Source organism: Pan troglodytes, chromosome 10 (genome assembly GCF_028858775.2).
Source record: "Pan troglodytes isolate AG18354 chromosome 10, NHGRI_mPanTro3-v2.0_pri, whole genome shotgun sequence".
Lineage (NCBI taxonomy): Eukaryota > Metazoa > Chordata > Mammalia > Primates > Hominidae > Pan > Pan troglodytes.
Window position 1 is genome coordinate 131682593 of NC_072408.2, and position 20533 is coordinate 131703125.

Sequence of the window (20533 nt, forward strand, 5' to 3'; positions counted from 1 at the left end):
GGAGAAATAGACAATAAACAATCAACATGATACCCAGGGAAGTTCCAGGGTATCTACAGTGGCTGACAGGTCTAAGCAGAGCGGGTAAGGAGGGCTGGCAGCACAGGGGGACAAGGGGGAACCTGCATGATGCACAAACGGAATCAGGGGAGGGTCTCCGTGAGCAAGTGAGAGCTGAACAGAGACCTACGGGAGATGAGAGGGCTTGTGTCAGGAGAGCTAAGGCGATTGGGCCCATGGGGCTGAGGAATGGCCAGGAGGCCATTGTGCAAGGGAAAAGGGAATGGGGACGTCGCCAGAAAAGTGGCAGGGGTGGATGGCACAGGCCCTGGGCCAGGTTAGGACCTGGCTGTGACTCCTAGGGGATGGGTCTGGCCATGTCAGGGCTTTGAGGGGAGGAGGTGCTAAGTGCAATCTTGATGGGCTCCCATGGCTGCTTATTGAGAAACCCCACTGGGGAGCAAGGGTGAGCACAGGGAGGCCAGTGAGGAGGCGGATGCAGGAATCCGGGGGAGAGGTGATGGCGCCTTGGACCAGAGGTGATGGCGCCTCGGGCGTGGTGAGAAGTAGTTGGAATCTGGGTATATTTAGATGATGAAGCCATAAAACTTTCTGACGGGTTCTCTGCGGGAAGTGGAGAGAACAGAGTCAAGGCTGAGTGCAAGATGTTGGCCCGGGCAACTGGAAGATGGGGGGGCTATGATGGAGTGGGAAGCTGGTGGGAGCCACAGGTGTGGCCGAGGGTGATGAGGAGCCAGCCGGGGCGAGCGTGAGCTGCCTTTGACCCCGAGTTGAGATACGGACTCTGCTGTTGGACACTCGGGGGTGGGGTTCAGGGGAAAGGTCTGGGCCCAGGGATACCAATTTGGGAGTGGTCAGGACAGAGATGCCATTCAGGCGCGAGGCTGGAGGAGCCCACCCCAAGGATGAGGGATGAGGAGACACAGAAAGGATGCCTGGAGCTCCACCAGCAGAAGGCGGGAGGCCAGGGAGATGAGGAGGCATCAGCAGGCAAGAAGACAGAGCAGCCAGGAAGGTGGGAGGAAAACCCAGAGAATGGAGATTTAAAGCGCCTCAAGGGTCCTTCTAGAAGCTTCCAGAGGAGGTGTAAGGAACTTCACCCAAAATGCCAGGAAGTGAACAAGGTCAGGCCCCTCCCGTTCCTTCCCCCTCCCCAGCACAGGCAATCAGTGAACAGGAAGAAACAGTGGAGTGGAGGGAAAGAAAACAAGAAAATTAAGACGGCCAGGCCTTGGGCCATGAGGCTTCCTGGAACCCGGGACCTGGGGAGCTTCTGAGCAGGCGGAGTGTCTCCATATCTCACGCAGGCTTTGGGAGGAAAATCACCCCCAACACCCACAGGGAGCCAGCCCCTGGGCCCTTTAAGGCTTCAAAGTCAAGAACGCAGCTTTTTGTGTTGTTTTTGTTTCTCTTTGCAAGACAGCTCCAGCCTGGCCACTTTTGGGCCAGCAGAGCTCAAGATCATGTCCAAACAGGGGGAGGGAGACGAGGTAAATAAAAGGGATTCTCTTTTTGTTTTGCGTTTTTGATTTTTGACTGAGCCCTAGCGTTGAATTCTCCGCACAATTAATGTGTCTGTGGTGTCGGAGCTGCCAGCGCCTCCTGGAGCAGAAGGCCTGGACCGAACTCTCCTCCACAGAATCCTCCAGGCCCAAGATTTAAACCACAAACTCTCTGGGCTCAGCCTTGGGGGGTGTGGCTTATGGCCCCAGGGGCCTCTCTTTTGCTGACCACAGACATGGAATCACCCTCTGGACACTAAGGAACCTCCATGCAGGACCCACGAATGACAGTGCCAACAAGCCTGCAGCAAATCGCCACTGGAACCAAGACTAATCCAGGAAAAACACCTTCATGGAGCAAGCCCTCCATGGGGACTCACTTCCATCCCATTTGCTAGAAACCAAAGGCCAGGGTAAGGCGATTCCAGGTGGCTGAGCTTCGCCACGTTCTAGTTAATCAGGGTGCATCTCCCGGCGGAGGCACAGCAAGTACCGGCCATTCCGGGAAGGGACAGGGAATGTTTCCTGGAAACCCCAGGTGCTGGGCCTGGCCCCAGAAAGGCCAACCACAGCGGGACACATCAACATGTATGTGCAGACACATCAACACACAAGGACATGCATAAACACGTGTGTTCATGTGTGTCCATTTGCATGTACAGACACACCATGTGTGCCTGTGTCAACATATGTGGGCACACATCAACACAGGTGTCTGCATACACATCATCATGTCGTCACACATCAAGGCAGGTGTGTGCATGCCTACACAGGTGTGTGTGTCACTGTTTTCACCATCAGCACGTGTGTACACACACCAACACATGTGTGTGCAAACACACACACACTCATGAAGACAGGGAGAGGCAAATCTACCAGGAGCAAATAAACTAGACTCACGCAAACTAAAAATAGCCCATGTTTTTCAGCCGTCGCCAGGGAGTAAGTTGAAGCTGTCTCTCACATGCTAGAAGGAGTAGGAAGTTCAATGGCAGGAAAGAGGAAGAAAAACAAAACAGAATTGGCACACACCTGTGATCCAAGCTGTCCTCGAGGAGCCCCCTCCCCACCTGTGCCCAGTGATCAGTTCTAGGGCTTTGCCCCACATGTCCAAACAAGGGGGTCCAAAACGCCCGGTAGGTGGAGACACTGGGCCTCCCTCCCAGGTTCCGCAGGGGGGCTGATAAAGGCGCAGCGCGGGGCTGATAAAGGTGCAGAGCGGGCGGCCCCTGCAGGATGGGTGGGAGTCCAGCCCCCGGGGTCACTGGGAGCCCTGGGCTAGGAACAGGTGGCCTCCCCGGGAGCCTCACTTGGTGCCTTTGATTGAAGAACATGTCCCTGGTCTCAGACTACCCCCGGAAGGGAGAGGCCAGGGTGCACTCTGCACCAGCAAAGTTTGGCGGGGTGATGATTAGGACAAAGCCTCGAAGGGACCCTGCTGTTCCCTGGTGATGCACAGAAAAGGAAGGGGCAGCCCAGGAAGAGAATATAAGAAGGGCACCCCCCGCCGCCCGCCTTAAGCATGCAGTCGACCTGCTCAGACACACGGAGAACCAGGAGGACGCAGTGCGCAGAGGCCACCGGGACCAGCTGTGGAGTCGGCCCCCAGACTTGAAATCCTGATTCAACCGCTTGGAGCTATGTGACATGGGGCAAGTTACTTTCCGCCTCTGTGCATCCATTTCCCTCAATAAAATAAGACACAATAGTACCTATTTTAGATACTAAAATGAATAATGCACATAAACACTTGGAACAGTATCCGGCCACAACGAGTGCCCATTGATTGTTATCTCCCATCAACCCCCATCTTTTAACTGATTGACAAAGATTTCCCAAAAGGCACAAACTCAGGGACAGCCGGTGACATCCCTGGCTGGCCCTGGTGCCTGGGCTCCCCAAGGCACACTGTGTGGCTCTGGCTGAGGGAGGCAGGGGTGAGATAAAGAGCCTGAGGCCAGGGCTGGGGGTCGTGCCCGCCTCATTCATTCTGTAACCTGACTGGTGTTGAAGGGGTGGCAAGGAGCTCAGGCGCTGCTATGGCCCTCGGGGACGCTGCAGTGACAGTGATGGGAAAGCCCCTGCCTCAGCAGATACAGGGGTATCAGGAAAAAAGCATGCAGGCAAAGATGACCGAAGGTTTTTGCCTCTACCCCTGGGGAAACAAATGGAGGTGCCGTTTATTGAGACAGGGATCATAGGTGGGGGAAGCCCAGCAGGAGGACAAGGCAACCGAGGTTGAGTCCATCTAGAAAACCAACTTAAAGACAGCAGAGGGGACCCAGGTTCTCTCCTGGACATGGAAGAAGGCCATGAGGCCTATCATTGAAGATGGTGGTCTTGGAAGATGACCCCTTCCCTGCAGCCCAGCAGTAGTGAGGGGCCTCTCCCCACGTCCACCAGCTGGGCCTTCCTTGGAGGACCAGAGACATAAGGGAACTTGGAGGTGTGCCCCCCAGGACCTGAACCAGGCCTTCGTTACTCACCCACATACCTGAGCACAGCTGCATGCCAGGCTCAGATCCAGGGAATGGGAGCAAGAGTCCCCATTCTCATGGCATCTGCCTCTGGGACAGACAGACACCTTCACGCACACACACACACGTGCATGCATGCACGCACACACATACACTAGCGAGGTCACTTGGGGCAAATTACTCTCTTCAGCTTGTCTCCTTAACGGACACTGAAGACAATAAGTCATATGTCACGGCCCTCTGCAGGGACTAAACGAGACAATTTTCACAAAGGTGCTTTGAACCCTGCCCGGTGCACAGTAAGCTGCCCATGAATGGATGCCACGAAGTTCACAATCGCGGCCCTTAGTGTGCCTGTCCAAACACCTCTCTCCAATCCTACCCACTGGCAGAAGGGAAAAGAAATGAGTTGCGCTTCCCCAAAGCCTCTCCAAGCAACCTCGACCACAGGGCCCCTTTGCAGTGTGCCTCATCGGTCTGTGTGGTGCATTCATCTGGCCAGTCTTTGAGGAAAGCTATGTATCTGTTCATTTGTAATTTTTTTTTTAAAAGATGGGATTTTGGCCGGGCGTGGTGGCTCACGCCTGTAATCCCAGCACTTTGGGAGGCCGAGATGGGCGGATCACGAGGTCAGGAGATTGAGACCATCCTGGCTAAAACAGTGAAACCCCGTCTCCACTAAAAATACAAAAAATTAGGTGGGTGTGGTGGCGGGCGCCTGTAGTCCCAGCTACTCAGGAGGCTGAGGCAGGAGAATGGCGTGAACCCGGAAGGTGGAGCTTGCAGTGAGCCGAGATTGCACCACTGCACTCCAGGCTGGGCGACAGAGCCAGACTCCATCTCAAAAAAAAAAGAGATGGGATTTCACTTTGTTGCCCAGGTTGGAGTACAGTGGCACAAACACAGCTCACTGCAGCCTCGAGCTCCTGGGCTCAAGATATCCTCCCACCTCAGCCTCTCAAGTAGCTAGGACTATAGGTGCATGCCACCATGCGCCAGCTTAGTTTTTTGTTGTTGTTGTTGTTGTTTTGTTTTGTAGAGATGGGGGTCTCACTATGTTGCCCAGGCTAGTCTTAAACTCAGGGCTTCAAGTGACCCTCCCACCTCAGCCCCATAAAGCGCTGGGATCGCAAGTTTGAGCCACCATGCTTGGCCTTGTAATTTTTAATCAAACACGTAGCATGTGGATACATTTTCTTTGTTAAAACAAAAATAATGGCCGGGCATGGTGGCTCATGCCTGTAATTCCAGCACTTTGGGAGGCCGAGAGGGGAAGATCACAAGGTCAGGAGATCAAGACCATCCCGGCTAACACGGTGAAACCCCATCTCTACTAAAAATACAAAAAAAAAATTAGCTGGGTGTGGTGGCAGGCACCTGCAGTCCCAGCTCCTCAGGAGGCTGAGGCAGGAGAATGGTGTGAACCCAGGAGGCAGAGGCTGCAGTGAGCCGAGATCGTGCCACTGCACTCCAGCCTGGGCGACAGAGTGAGACTCCATCTCAAAAAAAAAAAAAAATAGCATTACAGATAAAGTATTAGGTTTCCTTTGGCCACACCCCCAGTGTCCTGCCTTCTCTCATTAGAGTAGCCACTTCTGTTAGTCTCACCTTTTCCCAAACTTTAACATATTCTAATATTAAGCCATTGAAAATAATGGCGGGGCGCGGTGGTTCACACCTATCATCCCAGTGTTTTGGAAGGCCAAGGCAGAAGGATCACTTAAGGCCAGGAGTTCGAGACCAGCCTGGGTAACATAGTGAGACCTTGTCTCTACGAAAATAAAAATAAAAATGGAAAGAAAATATAGAATATTGTTTGGTGGGGTTTTTTTTAACATAAATAGCACCAGAGCTTTTTTCAATTAGTAATGTGTTTTTATGGCCTACCCATGCTAAGACATATTTCTAAGTTCCTTCATTTTTTTTTTTTTTTTTGAGATGGAGTCTCACTCTATTACGCAGGCTGGAGGGCAGTGGCGCGATCTCAGTTCACTGCAACCTCAGCCTCCCAGGTTCAAGCTATTCTCCTGCTTCAGCGTCCCAAGTAGCTGGGATTACAGGCATGCACCACCATGTCCAGCTAGTTTTTGTGTTTTTTAGTAGAGACAGGGTTTAGCCATGTTGGCCAGGCTGGTCTCAAACTCCTGACCTCAGGTGATCCGGTGAATAATGAAGACATGGTTCAGATCCCTGGGGGCACACATCCAAGTTCTGTGAAAAGGACATAGACATGAAATGTGGACAAGAAGCCATTCTTAAGAAATTCAGTCTAAAGAAGCAGGCCAAGGGGAAAAAGATGTCAACTAGTCTGACAATATCCACATCTTCACCCCAGCTCATCATTGAAGACGGCAGCCTCGGAAGATGAGCATCCCTTTTTTGCAGCCCAGCTGCAGTGAGGGGCCTCTCCCCCATGTCCAACAGCTGGGCCTTCCTTGGAGGACCAGAGACACATGGGAACTTGGCTACCAAAAAATGGTAATGATAAATCAGTAATTACCAGTGATGGCAGAGATAGGGGAAGTGGCACAGCCCCATACCTTGTGGGTGGATGTAGCAACAGAGCTGTGCAGAAGGGCAATTTGGCCGTAATCATCAAAACTCAAACTGAGCACACCTGCTCCCAAGGCCCCACTTCTAGAAATCCACCCTATGGAAATGTTCATGAACCACACGAAGAGGGATGTGTCGGGATATCGCTGTCATTTGTGACAGAGAAAATGATCAGTCAATGGAGAAACAGGTAAACAAGTCTATAACCATTCAAAGGAATACCAGCAGTGATGAAGGAAAACGCGGGGTAGATTTATTGCTGAGACATGGAAAATTTTTCAGATGGTATCTTTGAATTGAAAAACAAATTGCAAGATAATTATACATGTTCAAGTTCACTTACACTTAGTTCAAGTTATGTAAAATATATATTAATATGTATACATACAGGCTCCTGGTACACAGAAAAGGGTCTAGAAAGATCCACACCAATGATGGTGATAATAGCTCAGGAGGGGAATAAAATGGGGGAAACTTTCTCTCTTTTCCTCCATTTGAACTTTTTTTTACGAGCAAGTATTCATATATTTTATATAAAGTCGTCCCTCAATGTCAGAGGGCAATTGGTTTCAGGACCCCCATAGATACCAAGATCTGCAGATGCTCAAGTCCCCGACATAAAATGCTGTGGTATTTGCATAAAATGCTGTGGTATTTGCATATCACCTACGTGCATCCTCCCGTATTCTTTAAATCATCTCTAGGTTACTTATAATACCTAACACAATGTAAATGCCATGTCAATAGTTGTTATACAGTATTGTTTTTATGTCTTTTTTTAGTTGTATTATTATTTTGGGGGGATTTTTTCTGAAAACTTTTCATCTGCAGTTGATTGAATCCACGGATGCAGAACCTGCAGACACAGAGGGCCAACTGTAGGGACTTCTGTTGTTAACCAAAAAGCATATTAAAAAAAAATAAAATAAAAGCACAAGGCCTCCCATTCAAGTTGCACACAGACTCATGTAGCCAAAGAAAACACCAGCAGGCAGTCCCTGCTTATGCGCGTGTCTCACCCGCCTGGTCCCCTGAACACAGGCTCTCTTCTTCCATGCTAAGGCACTTGGCCGCTGCTCCAGCCTGGGCGGTTCCAGAAGTGGCCGTCTTGGGCTGGGCGTGTCTTCCTGCCTTCACACCACTCGGCCCCAAACCAATCGCCTTTGGGATATCCACAGAAGAATGCTGGGAGGCTCCTGTTCAACTTTAAGCCAGATGCTCCTAGCTCCAGGACAATTGAGGACAATGTGGTTTTCCTCTTTAGAAGCCCAGGAGAGGAGTGGGGAAATTTGGTGGTGCATGCATGTGTGATGCACACACACACACACACACACACCCTACTGACATACTTAACCTGATGACACCCTGAGAAAGAAAACACCTTGAAATAAGCCCCCGAATAACTGAGTTGGCAAGACTCTTTACCTGGCATAAGTCCCCACACTCCCATAGCAAGAGACCAGGTGCTCACTCACAGCACAGGGTCACATGCTTGAACTGCCTGAGTGATAGCCCCTCTAGGGACCCTGCATACACACAGTGGGGTCCTGGCACTGCAGCAGCCACAAGGCTGTCTGTCACTGACACACACGTTTCAGTATGAGTAGGCCACAGAAAAATAAAGCTCCCGCAGTGTAACAGAGAAAGCTTCTGAGCTGTCATGGGGGAGAAGAGGCCATTCTGCTGATTTTCCTGCCATCCCCAGAGACAGTGTCACCATCCACCGGGACCTCTTTGCAGTCAGATTACAGGCTTTGGCGGGACAAGATTTGAAAAATCAAAAATAGACACAACGTGGCTAAGATGCCCTAGACAACTGCTCACCCAGAGACCTTGAGAGAGACCACATGTTGCTCCATCTTTAAGGCCAGCTAGCTGGGTCCCAAGAAGTGTGGCAGCCAGATCTAAGCAGATCCTTCATTCATTCACTCATTCATTCGCTCTGTGAATGAGGGAACAGACATGAAATGTGGACAAGGAACCATTCTTAAGAAACCCAGTCCAAAGAGGCAGGCCAAGGGGAAAAGACGTCCATTAGAGTGACAATGTCCACATCTTCACCCCAGCTCTGCATCTGGCTAGAACTTTGATAAGAGTGAGCCCCAGTTTCCCCTCCCCGCCACTGCATGTGTGGGTTCCAGGGCTTCAAAACTCTAAATGGCTTTTAGTTCAAATGTGACACTCTGCAATCTCCCAGCCCTTCCCTAACTCCAGGCTCATTCAAACAGGCCACCCAGGCACCCAGGGCAGAGTCTGTCCGTCTGCAGACCAGCTGACCGCCTAATCTGTCTCCCTGGTTGAAAGGGCAATGGTATGCAAGGTTAGGATCAGAGGAAAGACCTAAGGCTGCGTGCACTCAGAGGACCTTGGGCTGGTGCCTGCCTCTGCATGAATCTGGGGAGAAAAGCGGCTTATAGCTTCCAGACTGAATCACGGAGGCAGTGAGCAGGGAGAACAGAGTCGGCGCATTCTGCCTCTGGGAAAGGGTTCCTATGGGGAGATTCTGGGCAGTGGAGGATGCTCAGCTGAGCACCTACCATGTGAGCTGGGCACCCACGTGGGCCTCACAGAAGGTTCCTGTCCTCCTGGGCTCACAGGATACAAGCAAAGTGCAGCTCTAATTTTACCGGACCCTGCTACCGGCTGCTGTGAAAGCAGAGGTTCACACACTCCTGGGCTCCTTCGGGCGGCACCACGGAAGCAACCTGTCCACACTCCTGATCCGTCGTGGGCGCCCAGACCCTTTAGGGCGGGTCAGGGGCCCGGGTGGTCTCCCGTCCAGGCCTCCCCAACCCTGGCCTGCGCCTCCAGCAAAGCCCCTGGGTTCCCCCCTAGCCTCAGTCTGGGGCGGTGAGGGTGGTGGGGAGGCGGGCAGCAGCCCCTCCCGAAGCGCCTGGCCTCCCTCGTGCTCTGCGGCGCCAGGCCCGGGCGCCGATTCCGCTGCGGTCGCCCACCCACCGCAACGCGCGGGTCCTCCCGGCGCCCAGCGCCCAACAGCCCGGGTCCGTGCGCGGACCCCCTGGGGGCTCCCTCACCCACCTTAAGGACCTGCTGCTTGATGAGCGACGGCACCATCACGATCATGACAGCGCCCAGCACAGCGCACAGTAGCCCCGCGACGCCCAGCGCCCCGGCAGCCCAGCGCGCTTTGGCGGAGCAGCCCATGTCTGCGCGCCTGGGGCCCACCCGCGGCTCGCAGGGCTCCGCGCCTGGCAGGAGACGGGGACGGCGACAGAGACGACACAGGCGGGGACTCCGGGCACGCAGGCCGCAGAGGCACGGTGGATCCGGGACGGCAGCGCACGCAGGAGCAGCCCGGCAGGTGGCCAGTGGTTTTATGCCCCATCGCCGGCGCCGCCGGACCGCCCCCGAGCAGCCTTGGGCTTCAGGATTCCGGCGGCAGGGGCGGGGCCTGAGCGGGCCCGGGGCGGGGACGGGGCGGAGCGCTGATCGGACGGGCAGGGGGCGGGGCCATGGCCGCCAAGACAAGCCCCGCCATGCTGCCGCTGCCCCCACGGCCTCGCTTCCGTTTTGGGGCGGGAGCTGAGGAGGCCTCGTGGCCGCTGAGCCAAAACGTCTATGGGGCCTGGTGCCCCTCACCCTCTTGCTCCCTTCCCCTTTCTCCTACCCCTTCCCCCACCTATGTCTCCCCTCCTCCCAGCTCTCCCCTCTGAGCCCCTCACCCTTCCCTTTCCCTCCTCCTCCCTCTCCTCCTCTATCGGGACCATCGTCATGGTTGGTCACTGTGAGTAGGACTTCGCCAGCCCACCCAGGAACCCCAGAGCCCTTACAACGGTCCACATGCCCCGCCACCACCTTCTAGACCCTCATCTCCGCAGTCCATCTCCAGCCTCACTGTCCCTGGAAGAAGCCCCGCAGGCTCCAGCCCCAGGGCCTCCATACACCCTGCACAGGCAATTCTGTTCTCCCGGGTATCCGCCTGGCCCTATCCTTCGTAACGCTGGTGCCACCATCACCCTATGACTGAGCACCCCCTGGCAGGTTCACGTTCATTTGCGTCCTTGCATTCTGACCATGTGCTCCAACTGGGATGCCAGCCCGTGAGGCGGGGGCCCCCCCACGCGTCCTGAGCTCTAGAACGTGGCCTGGCAGGGAATGCCTGCTCACAGTAAATATTCTAGAATGAATGACTGAGGAGCCTTCTAGGTGCTGGCCCCTGTCCTGAGTGCTTTGCACACAATGGTTCCATTTTACAGTAAGAAAACTGGGAGGTGGCTCACGCCTGTAATCCCAGCACTTTGGGAGGCCGAGGCGGGTGGACTTCATGGATCACCTGAGGTCGGGAGTTGGAGACCAGCCTGACCAACATGGCGAAACCCCGTCTCTACTAACAATACAAAATTAGCCAGGCGTAGTGGCGCCTGCCTGTAATCTCAGCTACTCAGGAGGCTGAGGCAGGAGAATCGCTTGAACCCGGGAGGCGGAGGTTGTGGCGAGCCGAGATAGCGCCATTGCACTCCAGCCTGGGCAACAAGAGCGAAACTCCAACTCAAAAAAAAAAAAAAAAAAGAAAAGAAAAAGAAAGAAAGAAATGAAAACTGATGCACAGGGAAGCTTAGTTAACCCAAACCAAGTCCCCACTTTCTAATGAAGAGGGAAACCAATGATGAGCACGTGAGCAAATGAATGAAGGATAATTGCAGGCAAGTGCTTCAAGAAAACAGAACAGGCCCGGTGCATGGTGGCCCACAACTGTAATCCCAGCACTTTGGAAGGTCCAGGTGAGGAATCACTTGAGGCCACTAGTTGGAGACCAGCCTGGGCACATAGTGAGACCAGTCTCTACAGAAAATGGAAAGATTAACCAGCCACAGTGGCATGCGCTTGTGGCCCCAGCTACTCAGGAGGCTGAGGCAGAAGGATCCCTTGAGTCCCGGAGTTCAAGGCTGCAGTGAGTCCTGATCTTACCACCGCACTCCAGCCTGGGTGACAGCAAGACCCTGGGGGAAAAAAAAAAAAGAAAAAAAGGAGAGAAGTGGGCTGGCACTAAGTGGCAGTTGCCCTTAGATGGGTGAGTGTATCCCTGAAGCCCTCCATGCCCCCCTGAAGTCCTCCACCACACCCCACCTGGCCTGCCTTCTGGTCCCTGAAGTGCTGGCCAGTCCCCTCATTTTCTGAATGAAGTTACTGAGAAGACGAGACTCCTGGGTTACACAGGGACAGGAGGGTGGTGTCCCCAGCACCTGGGTAAGGCAGGCTCAGTCCTTGAGTGCTCCGAGGGAGGCTTTCTAAACCTCTTATTTAACTCCAGAAGAAAGCAGCCTTCTCGTAGGGCCATCCTTAAGCAACATGTCTTCGCCTGAACCAATATTTACAGAGCACCTGCTATGTTCTGGTTAGACAGCTTTGCCTGGCACTGCCTTCCTCTAAGGAGGCCGAATATGGTCCAGTGCCCCAAGGGGCAGGGCCCAACTCCTGAGGGAGGTCAGAGTGGCTGAGGTGAGACTGTGGTAGCCCCGGGGGACAGGTTCAGAGAAATCCAGGCTCCGGGGTTTCCCACATTGGAGTCCTGGGGCAAGTGGTTTGGGCCTTTCTGTGCCTCAGTCTCCTCATCTACGAAACGGGGATTAGAAGAGCCCCTTTCCAAGGGCTACCATGAGGATTAAACAGGTCAAAAAACGTGCCAGTGCTTAGAACAGTCCCTGGAATGTGTCAGTGCAACTGAGCTGGGGAGTGTCGTCGTTATTTTCCGGACCCACATGAACTGGCGCCTGCCCATCTCTCTGCCTCCATCTCCTGCCCTCTTCCCCATTGTTTCAGTTCATTGAGCATCCCCAGCTTTTTCTTGTGTCAGGAACTTTGCACTTCCTGTTCCTCTGTCTAGGATATGCTTCCCCTAGATCCTTCCATGGCTCCCCACTCTCCTCTTCTGGGCTCAGCTGAAACCCACTCCTCAGAGAAGCCTTTGCTGTTACATCTGTCGAAAACAGGAGTCCCAGCCCACTCTGTCAGGCCACCTTGCTTTGTGTGAAATGGTCTCATCTGTTTCCTTGTTCATCTCCTCCAGCTCCCGAGAGACAGAAGCTGACCCTGTTTTGCTTATCGATGTATCTCCAGCACCTGGAAAAATGCCTGGCACATAGCAGGTACTCAATAAATACTTCACTCAATCAGCTAATTAACTCATTAATTAATCAATCAAGTAACTGATCGATTGATTAATTAATTAATATCACTTCATTGAATTCCTTAAGGCCTTCAACAGCCTTCAGCTATGCAGTTGCCTTTTTTTAAAATGACTTTTGTAGTTCTCGGAAATTAGCCAGTTAACTAAAATCTGTGGTCTGCCTGGCCCTGACACCCTCCTCCACTTCCTTGATACTGACCTGCCTTGACCATCTCACCCAATCTAACTCTGATTCATGACCAAGTCTTCAAGGTCCAAATGTACGTGATGCTTACCCAAGAGGGCTGCAAGGCCATGGCTGGAGAGCCCTCATGTCACGTCATGCTGTCACTCGAGAGAGAAGGGCAGAGATGAAAGGGTGCTGGGACACGTGAGCCACCTTGGCCTTGCTGAGGGGAGTCACTTCCGGTGGCAGGGAGGGCAGCTTAAGAAGGGAAAAAAAGACTTCGTCATGTTTGAGAGAGAGGTCTTGCCCTGGGGAAAGTCGAAGATACAGAAGAAAAGAAAGAGTGCTGATAACAAAATATGATCAACATGGTGTCACAGGGCTCCTGGAAAATCAAGTCAGATGCTTTTCCTCCTCTGCTCAGAGTCCTTTCGTGATCAAAGATGGAGAATGACTGCAGGCAAAGACCTGGAGGAGTTTGAAGCCTCTTGAGGTGCTTGTGGGATTGTAAAATGGTGCAGCCTCAAAAGGTAAACATAGGGGTCCCCTAAGACCCAGCAGTTCCACTCCTGGGTATATGCCCAGGAGAAAGGAAAGAGCATGTCCACACGGAAGCCTGGACGCAAATGTTCACAGCAGCCAAGCAGTGAAAATAACCCACACCCCCATCAGCTGGTGAATAGGTAAATAAAATGTGGCATAACCACACACTGGACTATGACTCAGCATAAAAAGGAATGAAGGGCTGACGCATGCTACACCATGGATGAACCTTGAAAACATTGATAAGTGAAAGAAGCCAGACACAAAGGCCACGTGTATGATTCTGCTTATATAAAATGTCCATAGTAGGCACATCTATGGAGACAAAAAGTAGACCAGTGGTTGCCAGGGGCTGGGGAGAATGAGGAGTGACTGTTACAGGCTTGGGGTTTCATTTTGGAGTGGTGAAAATGTTCTAAAAGTGACGGTAAAAGTGATGGTAATGATGGTTGCACAACTCTGTGAATATACAAAAAACCATCAAATTACACACTTTATTTACTTTTTCTTTTTTTCAAGAGACAGGGTCTCACTCTGTCACCCAGGCTGGAGTGCAGTCTTGAAGTCTTGGGTTCAAACCATCCTCCCGCCTCGGCCTCCTGACTAGCTTGGACAACAAGTATATGCCACTATGCACACCTGATGTTTTCATTTTTGTTGAGACAGGGTCTCACTTTGTTGCCCAGGCTGCTCTCAAAATTCTGGTCATCCTCCCACCCTGGCCTCCCAAAGTGCTGGGATTACAAGTGTGAGCCATCATGCCTGGCCAAATTATATACTTTAAATGGGTGAATGTATGATATGCAAATTATATCTCAATAAAAACTGTTATTTTAAAGAAATGGCCAGGCGTGGTGGCCCATGCCTATAATCCCAGTGCTTTTGGAGGCTGAGGCAGGAGGATCCCTTGAGGCCAGGAGTTCGAGATCAGCCTGGGCAACACAGCCAGACATCATCTCTACAAAAAATAAAAAGTTAGCCAGGTAAAGTGGCACACACCTCTAGTTTCAGCTACTGAGGAGGCTGAGGTGGGAGAATCACGTGAGCCCAGGAAGTCGAGGCTGCAGTGAGTGAGCTATGATTGTGTCACTGCACTCCAGCCTGGGCAACACAGTGAGACCCTGTCTCTCAAGAAAACAAAAAGAAAGAAACCTTTCCGTGGCTCCCACCTCATTCAGCATGAAAGCCAAAGCCCTCACCATGGCCCACAAGATCACCACATCTCATACTAGAGAGACAAAGTCAAAACACACCCAGATGGGCACATCTCCCTGACCTCATCCCCCTCCCTCTCCTTGCCCACTCTGCTCCAGCCACATCCTCCTCCCTGGAGCTCTTCCACCTGCTGCCCGGCTCGTGCCCCAGAACCTTTGCACTCCCTGGTCCCCTCCTGGAATGCTCCTCTCCCTAACACCCAGGAGACTCACCCTCCCTTCCTTCAGGTCCTTGCTCCAATGCCATCTTCTCAGCAATGACTTCCTTCCTGCCCACCCTTTGAAAGTACAAACCACCCACAGGACCCTCCCTATCCCCCTTGGCCGCTTCATTTCTCTCTGTGCACCGACTGCCCTCCAGGGCGGGTGTTTGCTTGTTTGATTGGCTTCCTTCCTCTTCTAGGATAAAAAAAGCTCCACGGGGCAGGAATCTGCCTGTTTCGTCCATTGCTGTGCCCCCGGCTCCCGAACAGCACGTGGCCCACAGTAGGCCCTTGGTCGGTGTGTGTGGATGAACCACATCTACCAGAGTCCAAGGTAAAAGCTTGCCTCTGCCGCCGGAACACGCAGCTGCCTGGCATGGCGGCCTGGGGCAAGTTGCTCAGCCTCTCTGTGCCTCGGCTCCCTTATCGGTGCCTTGGGATTGGTCTGAGTCATGCCTGCACCCTGGGGTGGTCATGAGGATTACATGGGCTCATCTTGGTCATATGCTTAGCAAGGTGCCTGTGTGAGGCGGAGCCAACACCTCCTGCAGGCAGCCACATGCCCTGTGCCCCACCGCAGCCTGGGAAGAATCACGCTCATCCCCAGCGGCAATAGAACACAGTGAATGGAAGTTGAAGGGCTTCCTTAAAGGAGGCACAGCTGGCTCCTGGCGAGCAGAGAGCAGAGATGTGAACCAGTGACTTGCCACACACATGACCACTACGCTGTTTGCTGAGGGAAAGGAAAAAGAGGAAGAAAGTGAAGGAAAGCAAAGAGACGGGTGCGAGAAAGGACAAAATAAAAAGCAAAGGAAGAGGAAACCTTATTTTTTTTTCTTTTGAGGTGGAGACTCGCTCTGTGGCCCAGGCTGGAATACAGTGGTGTGATCTCAGCTCACTGCACCCTCCGCCTCCCGGATTTAAGCAGTTCTCCCTGTCTCAGCCTCCTGAGCAGCTGGGATTACAGGTGCATGCCACACGACTGGCTATTTTTTTTTTTTTTTTTTTAAGAAGAAGTCTTACTCTGTCGCCCAGGCTACAGTGCAATGGTGTAATCTCAGCTCACTGCAACCTTCTCCTGGGTTCAAGCGATTCTCCCGCCTCAGCCTCCTGAGTAGCTGGGATTACAGGCACCTGCCATCATGCCTGGCTAATTTTTGTATTTTTGTAGAGACGGGATTTCACCGTGTTGGCCAGGCTTGTCTTGAACTCCTGACCTCAGGTGGTCCGCCCACCTTGGCCTCCCAAAGTTCTGGGATTACAGGTGTGAGCCACTGCACCCGGCCAATTTTTGTATTTTTAATGGAGATGCAGTTTTACTATGTTGGCCAGGCTGGTCTCGAACTCCTGGGCTCAAGTGATCCACTCGCCGCGGCCTTCCAAAGTGCTGGGATTACAGGTGTGAGCCACCGCGCCCAGCCAGGAAAGCATTGTAGCCACATCTGCCACCTGGATTGCTGCTGGTGAGGGAGGAAAGAGAGCTCACGTGTGCCTGCTGGATTCATTCAGTTCACATTGAGCTCCTACTCTGTGCTGGGCACTATGTTGGGCGTTTGGGGACCCAGCAGGGACCATAAGCAAGCCCCTAGCCTTGCGGGTCCTGTATGTTAATAGACAAGCAATAACAATTAGTGATAAACATCATCATTGGTGGATTTTATAAAATGTTAGAGCTATGGGCACGGTGGCTCACACCTGTAATCCCAGCACTTTGGCCGAGGCAGGCACTTTGCTTGAGCTCAGGAGTTTGAGACCAGCCTGACCAAGATAGCAAAACCCTGTTGCTACAATAAATACAAAAAAAAAAAAAATTAGCTGGGCATGGTGGCACGCACCTGTGGTCCCAGACACTCAGGAGGCTGAGGTGGGAGGATCACTCAAGCTCAGGAGGCAGAGGTTGCAGTGATCCAAGATGGCATCACTGCACTCCAGCCTGGATGACAGAGCAAGACCCCATCTCAAAAAACAAAACAAAAAGATATTAGAGCTGTGCTATCCAATACAGTAGCCACTGGCCCTATGTGGCTATGGGACACTTGACACGGGGCTAGTCTGAATGAGATATGCCATGTCATATACATCCCAGACTTCAAAGGCTTCATATGAAAAGAGCGTAAAACATCTCAATATTCTTATATTGATTACACATTGAAATGACACTATTTGAATATCACCGATAAGGGAGCCGGGGCACAGACAGGCTGAGCAACTTGCCCCAGGCCACCATGCCAGGCAGCTGCGTGGCCCGGCGGCAGAGGCAGGCTTTTTACCTTGGACTCTGGTAGACGTGGTTCATCCACACACACTGACCAAGGGTTGAATAATATTACAAGTTAAATTAATTTCACCTGTTTCTTTTTACTTTTTAAAATATGACCCCTAAAATTCTTTTACCTTTTTTTCTTTTTTCAGAACAGGTTCCTCTGTCATAAAATTTTTAAAATTGTGTGTGTGGTTTGTGCATGCTGCATTTCCATGGGACAGGCAGTTAGAGGACAATGCGTGCTTTAGGGGAAAAACAGAACAGTGTAAATGCTGCTGGGGGAGAGGGGTTGCCATTTAAATGGGGTGTTTGAAGACAGCCTCAGTGAGAAGGTGACATTTGGGCAAAGACCTGCAGGAAGTGCAGGAATGTGTTGAGATCCAGGGAAGAACATTCCAGGCAGAGGGAATAGCCAGGGCAACGACTCTGAGGCAGGAGGTGCCTGCATAGATTTTAATCAGAATGCGAATCTCTCATGTTGCTACAAGTGACTTTTTAGGAGCTGTTTCTCTTCAGTAGGTCAAAATGCCCCCTGCAATATTGTGAATATCAGAGAAGGTCTCCAGAGCCCCCAAACAGCCCCTCCAGAAACTTAGCCTCTGCCCCTGGACTTTAGCCCCTGTGCTAGAGTCTGAATGTGTCCCCTGAAATTTGTACGTTGAAACCTAATTACCATGTGATGGTATTAGGAGGTAGGGCTTTTGGGAAGTGACGAGGTCATGGGGGCAGAGGCCTCATTGATGGGATTAGGGCCCTGACACACGAGGCTCTAGAGAGCTGCATCTCCCCTTCCACCAGGCAAGGACACAGAGAGAAGCTGCCATCTGTGAACCAGGACGCAGGGCCTCACCACCATCAAATCTGCTGGCGCCTTGATCTTGGACTTCCCACCCTCCAGAAATGTGAGAAATAGATGTCCGCCGTCTGTAAGCTCTCCCCGTCTATGGTACTCTGTTTTAGAAGCCTGAGCAGACTGAGATGCCCTGTAAATCCTGTCTTCCTTCAGAATCACGCCTTTCTGAGTCCCCGATCACTGACTTCCCTCCAGGAGTCTTTCCTCTCTGACTCAGGGCTGGCGATCAATCCTCGCCTTTGTCCCTGGCCTTTGGGGACTCTGATATGTCCTCTCTGGCAAGGGCTAACCCTCCAACACAGACGTGCTTTCCAGGACAAAGGTGCAAGTGTGTGGGGAGGACCCAGCTGGCAGCCGCGAGCTAATACGTTGCTCCGTGGGCCAGGTCACTGGAGGACAGAAGTTTCTATCAGCCGCCACTCTCAACAGCAGCTGGAGAAAGGAGGATGATTCCTATCCCAGGACCCAGAAGATTCCTCTGAGACCACCTGGTCCTGTCCTACCTACCAGAGAAGGGACGGACATGCTCATTCATTCATTTATGTGGCAAATACTTGCTGAGCACTCGCTATGTATCAGGCCTACTGTGTGCTAGGGCCTGGGGGTAGATGGGGAAGAAAGCAGGCAGGTCCTCTCTGCCCTGGCCTTACTTTTTTTTGAGACAGGGTATGGTTCTGTCACCCAAGCTGGAGTGCAAAGCTCACTGCAGCCTCCACCCCCTGGGCTCAAGCGATCCCCCCGCCTCAGCCTCCTACAGACATGTGCCACCACACCAGCTAATTTTTTGTTTTGTTTTGTTTTGAGACAAGAGTCTTGCTCTGTCGCCCAGGCTGGAGTGCAGTGGTGTGATGTCAGCTCACTGCAGCCTCTGCCTCCCGGGTTCAAGCGATTCTCCTGCCTCAGCCTCCCTCCCGAGTAGCTGGGACTACAGGCGCCTGCCACCACTCCCAGCTAATTTTTGTATTTTTTAGTAGAAATGGGGTTTCACCATGTTGGCCAGGCTGATCTTGAACTCTTACCTCAAATGATCCACCCACCTTGGCCTCCCAAAGTGCTAGGATTACAGGTGTGAGCCCCTGCACCCAGCCAAGCTAATTTTTTTTAATTTTTATTTTTTTTAATAGAGATGGGTGTCGCACTATGTTGCCCAGGCTAGTCTCGAACTCCTGGAGTCAGGCGATCCTCCCACCTCGACCTCCCAAAGTGCTGGGATTATAGGTGTGAACCACCACGTCTGGTCTGCCCTGGCCTTTTTAGTAAGGGAAAGAGAGAGAGATATTAAAATATATATGGTTTTTAAATTTATCTATAAATATATGTATAAGCAAATAAATAGATAAGGATTATAGATGGTGCTACGTGCTAATGAGAGAAATAAAAAGGTAATGCCACAGGGAGATGGGGGCTGGCGGGGGGAGACCGGAAGGGTGAGAGCTGGGGAGGACCTTTCTGGCAAACAAACCAGCAAGTGCAAAGGCCCTGTGTCAGGGAGGTGCTCAGTGTGCCCAAGGAACAGACAATCAGGGACCACTGCACCTTAGACGGTGCAGTCACCCCGGTTTATACCTCTTGCCCCAATAGTATCATTAATAGCACCTCCAAGTCACTGCATGTGGGGTGGTCTGTGATACCCCAACTGCACTGAACTGAAACACACAGGCTGGCTGCAGCTCTTGAGCAGAGGTCACGGTCCCTGGAAGGCAGCCCTCTCTCGACTCCTCTCTCCTCCCGGGTTCCAGGTGACACTCCCTGCCCTCCTCCCCTCAGCCCCAGGGTGGGGAGCAGCTTCACTCTCCCTTTCGTTTTCCCTGCGCCTTTGTATATATCTTCAAAGTCCCCAATTTTGAGTGTTCTCTCCACTTCCTGCTCAGACTACTACAGGAACTGATTCTGTGGTGGGAAAGGAATTAGAGGAGAGAAAGAGAGGCTCAGAGGCAGTGTCCAACAGCTGCGGTAGAAGCCTGGAGGTAACGGCCAGCGCAGTGGCTCACGCCTGTAATCCCAGCACTCTGGGAGGCTGAGGCGGGAGGATGGCTTGAGGCCAGCAAGTTCAAGACCAGCCTGAGCAACATGGTGAAACCCCATCTCTACTAAAAATACACAAAATTAGCCGGGCGTGGTGGCACATGCCTGTAGTCCCAGCTACTCGGGAGGCTGAGGCGGGAGCATTGCTTGAGCCCAGGAAGTAGAGGCTGCAGTGAGACACGATCATGCCACTGCACTCCAGCCTGGGCAACAAGAGTGAAACCCTGACTCAAAAATAAAGAAAAAAAGAAAGTAGGCTGTCTTTAGGAAGAAAAAAAAAAAAGAAGAAGAAGGCTACTAGTTTTAACTGACTAATAGTTTAAAACAGCAAGTCTGGAGCCAGACAGTCCAGGTTCAAAACCCTGCTCTCCTATGGACACGTTACTTAACTGTCTGGGCCTCGATTGCCCCATCTGTAAAATGGGGCTAATAAGACCCACCTCAGAGGTGTGGAATAAGTGAATCGCTTGAACCTGGGAGGTGCAGGTTGCAGTGAGCTGAGATCATGGCACTGCACTCCAGCCTGGGCGACAGCAAGACTCTGTCTCAAAAAACAAAAAACAAC

At 52.2% G+C, this 20533-nt stretch overlaps 1 protein-coding gene and 2 long non-coding RNA genes across 11 annotated transcripts in view; all 3 read right to left on the reverse strand.

The window, feature by feature from the left end:
* The window catches only part of SCARB1 (scavenger receptor class B member 1), an 87520-nt gene extending 77549 nt beyond the window's left edge, over positions 1-9971 (reverse strand). For 3 of the 7 annotated variants that reach the window (XM_063785290.1, XM_063785286.1, XM_009426552.5), the window contains exon 1: positions 9593-9957. In XM_063785290.1, the coding sequence (XP_063641360.1) occupies positions 9593-9718 (126 nt within the window). In that variant the 5' untranslated portion in view covers positions 9719-9957. Of the gene's footprint in view, positions 1-8377; positions 8496-9592 lie in introns of all 7 variants that reach the window. The other 4 variants (XM_063785289.1, XM_054664701.2, XM_003314015.7 and 1 more) reach the window with 3 other exon arrangements.
* Positions 6785-7757, reverse strand: LOC134807422 (uncharacterized). Its single transcript, XR_010147868.1, has 2 exons — positions 7573-7757; positions 6785-7409 (listed from the first exon to the last, which is right to left on the reverse strand). It is a non-coding gene; the product is annotated as an uncharacterized LOC134807422 (long non-coding RNA).
* A 1278-nt stretch (positions 9972-11249) lies between the features above and the next one.
* The window catches only part of LOC104001729 (uncharacterized), a 42098-nt gene continuing 32814 nt past the window's right edge, over positions 11250-20533 (reverse strand). For all 3 annotated transcript variants that reach the window (XR_010147866.1, XR_010147865.1, XR_010147867.1), the window contains 2 exons: positions 12977-13125; positions 11250-11514 (listed from right to left, as the gene is read on the reverse strand). This is a non-coding gene — a long non-coding RNA (uncharacterized LOC104001729). The remainder of the gene's footprint in view (positions 11515-12976; positions 13126-20533) is intronic.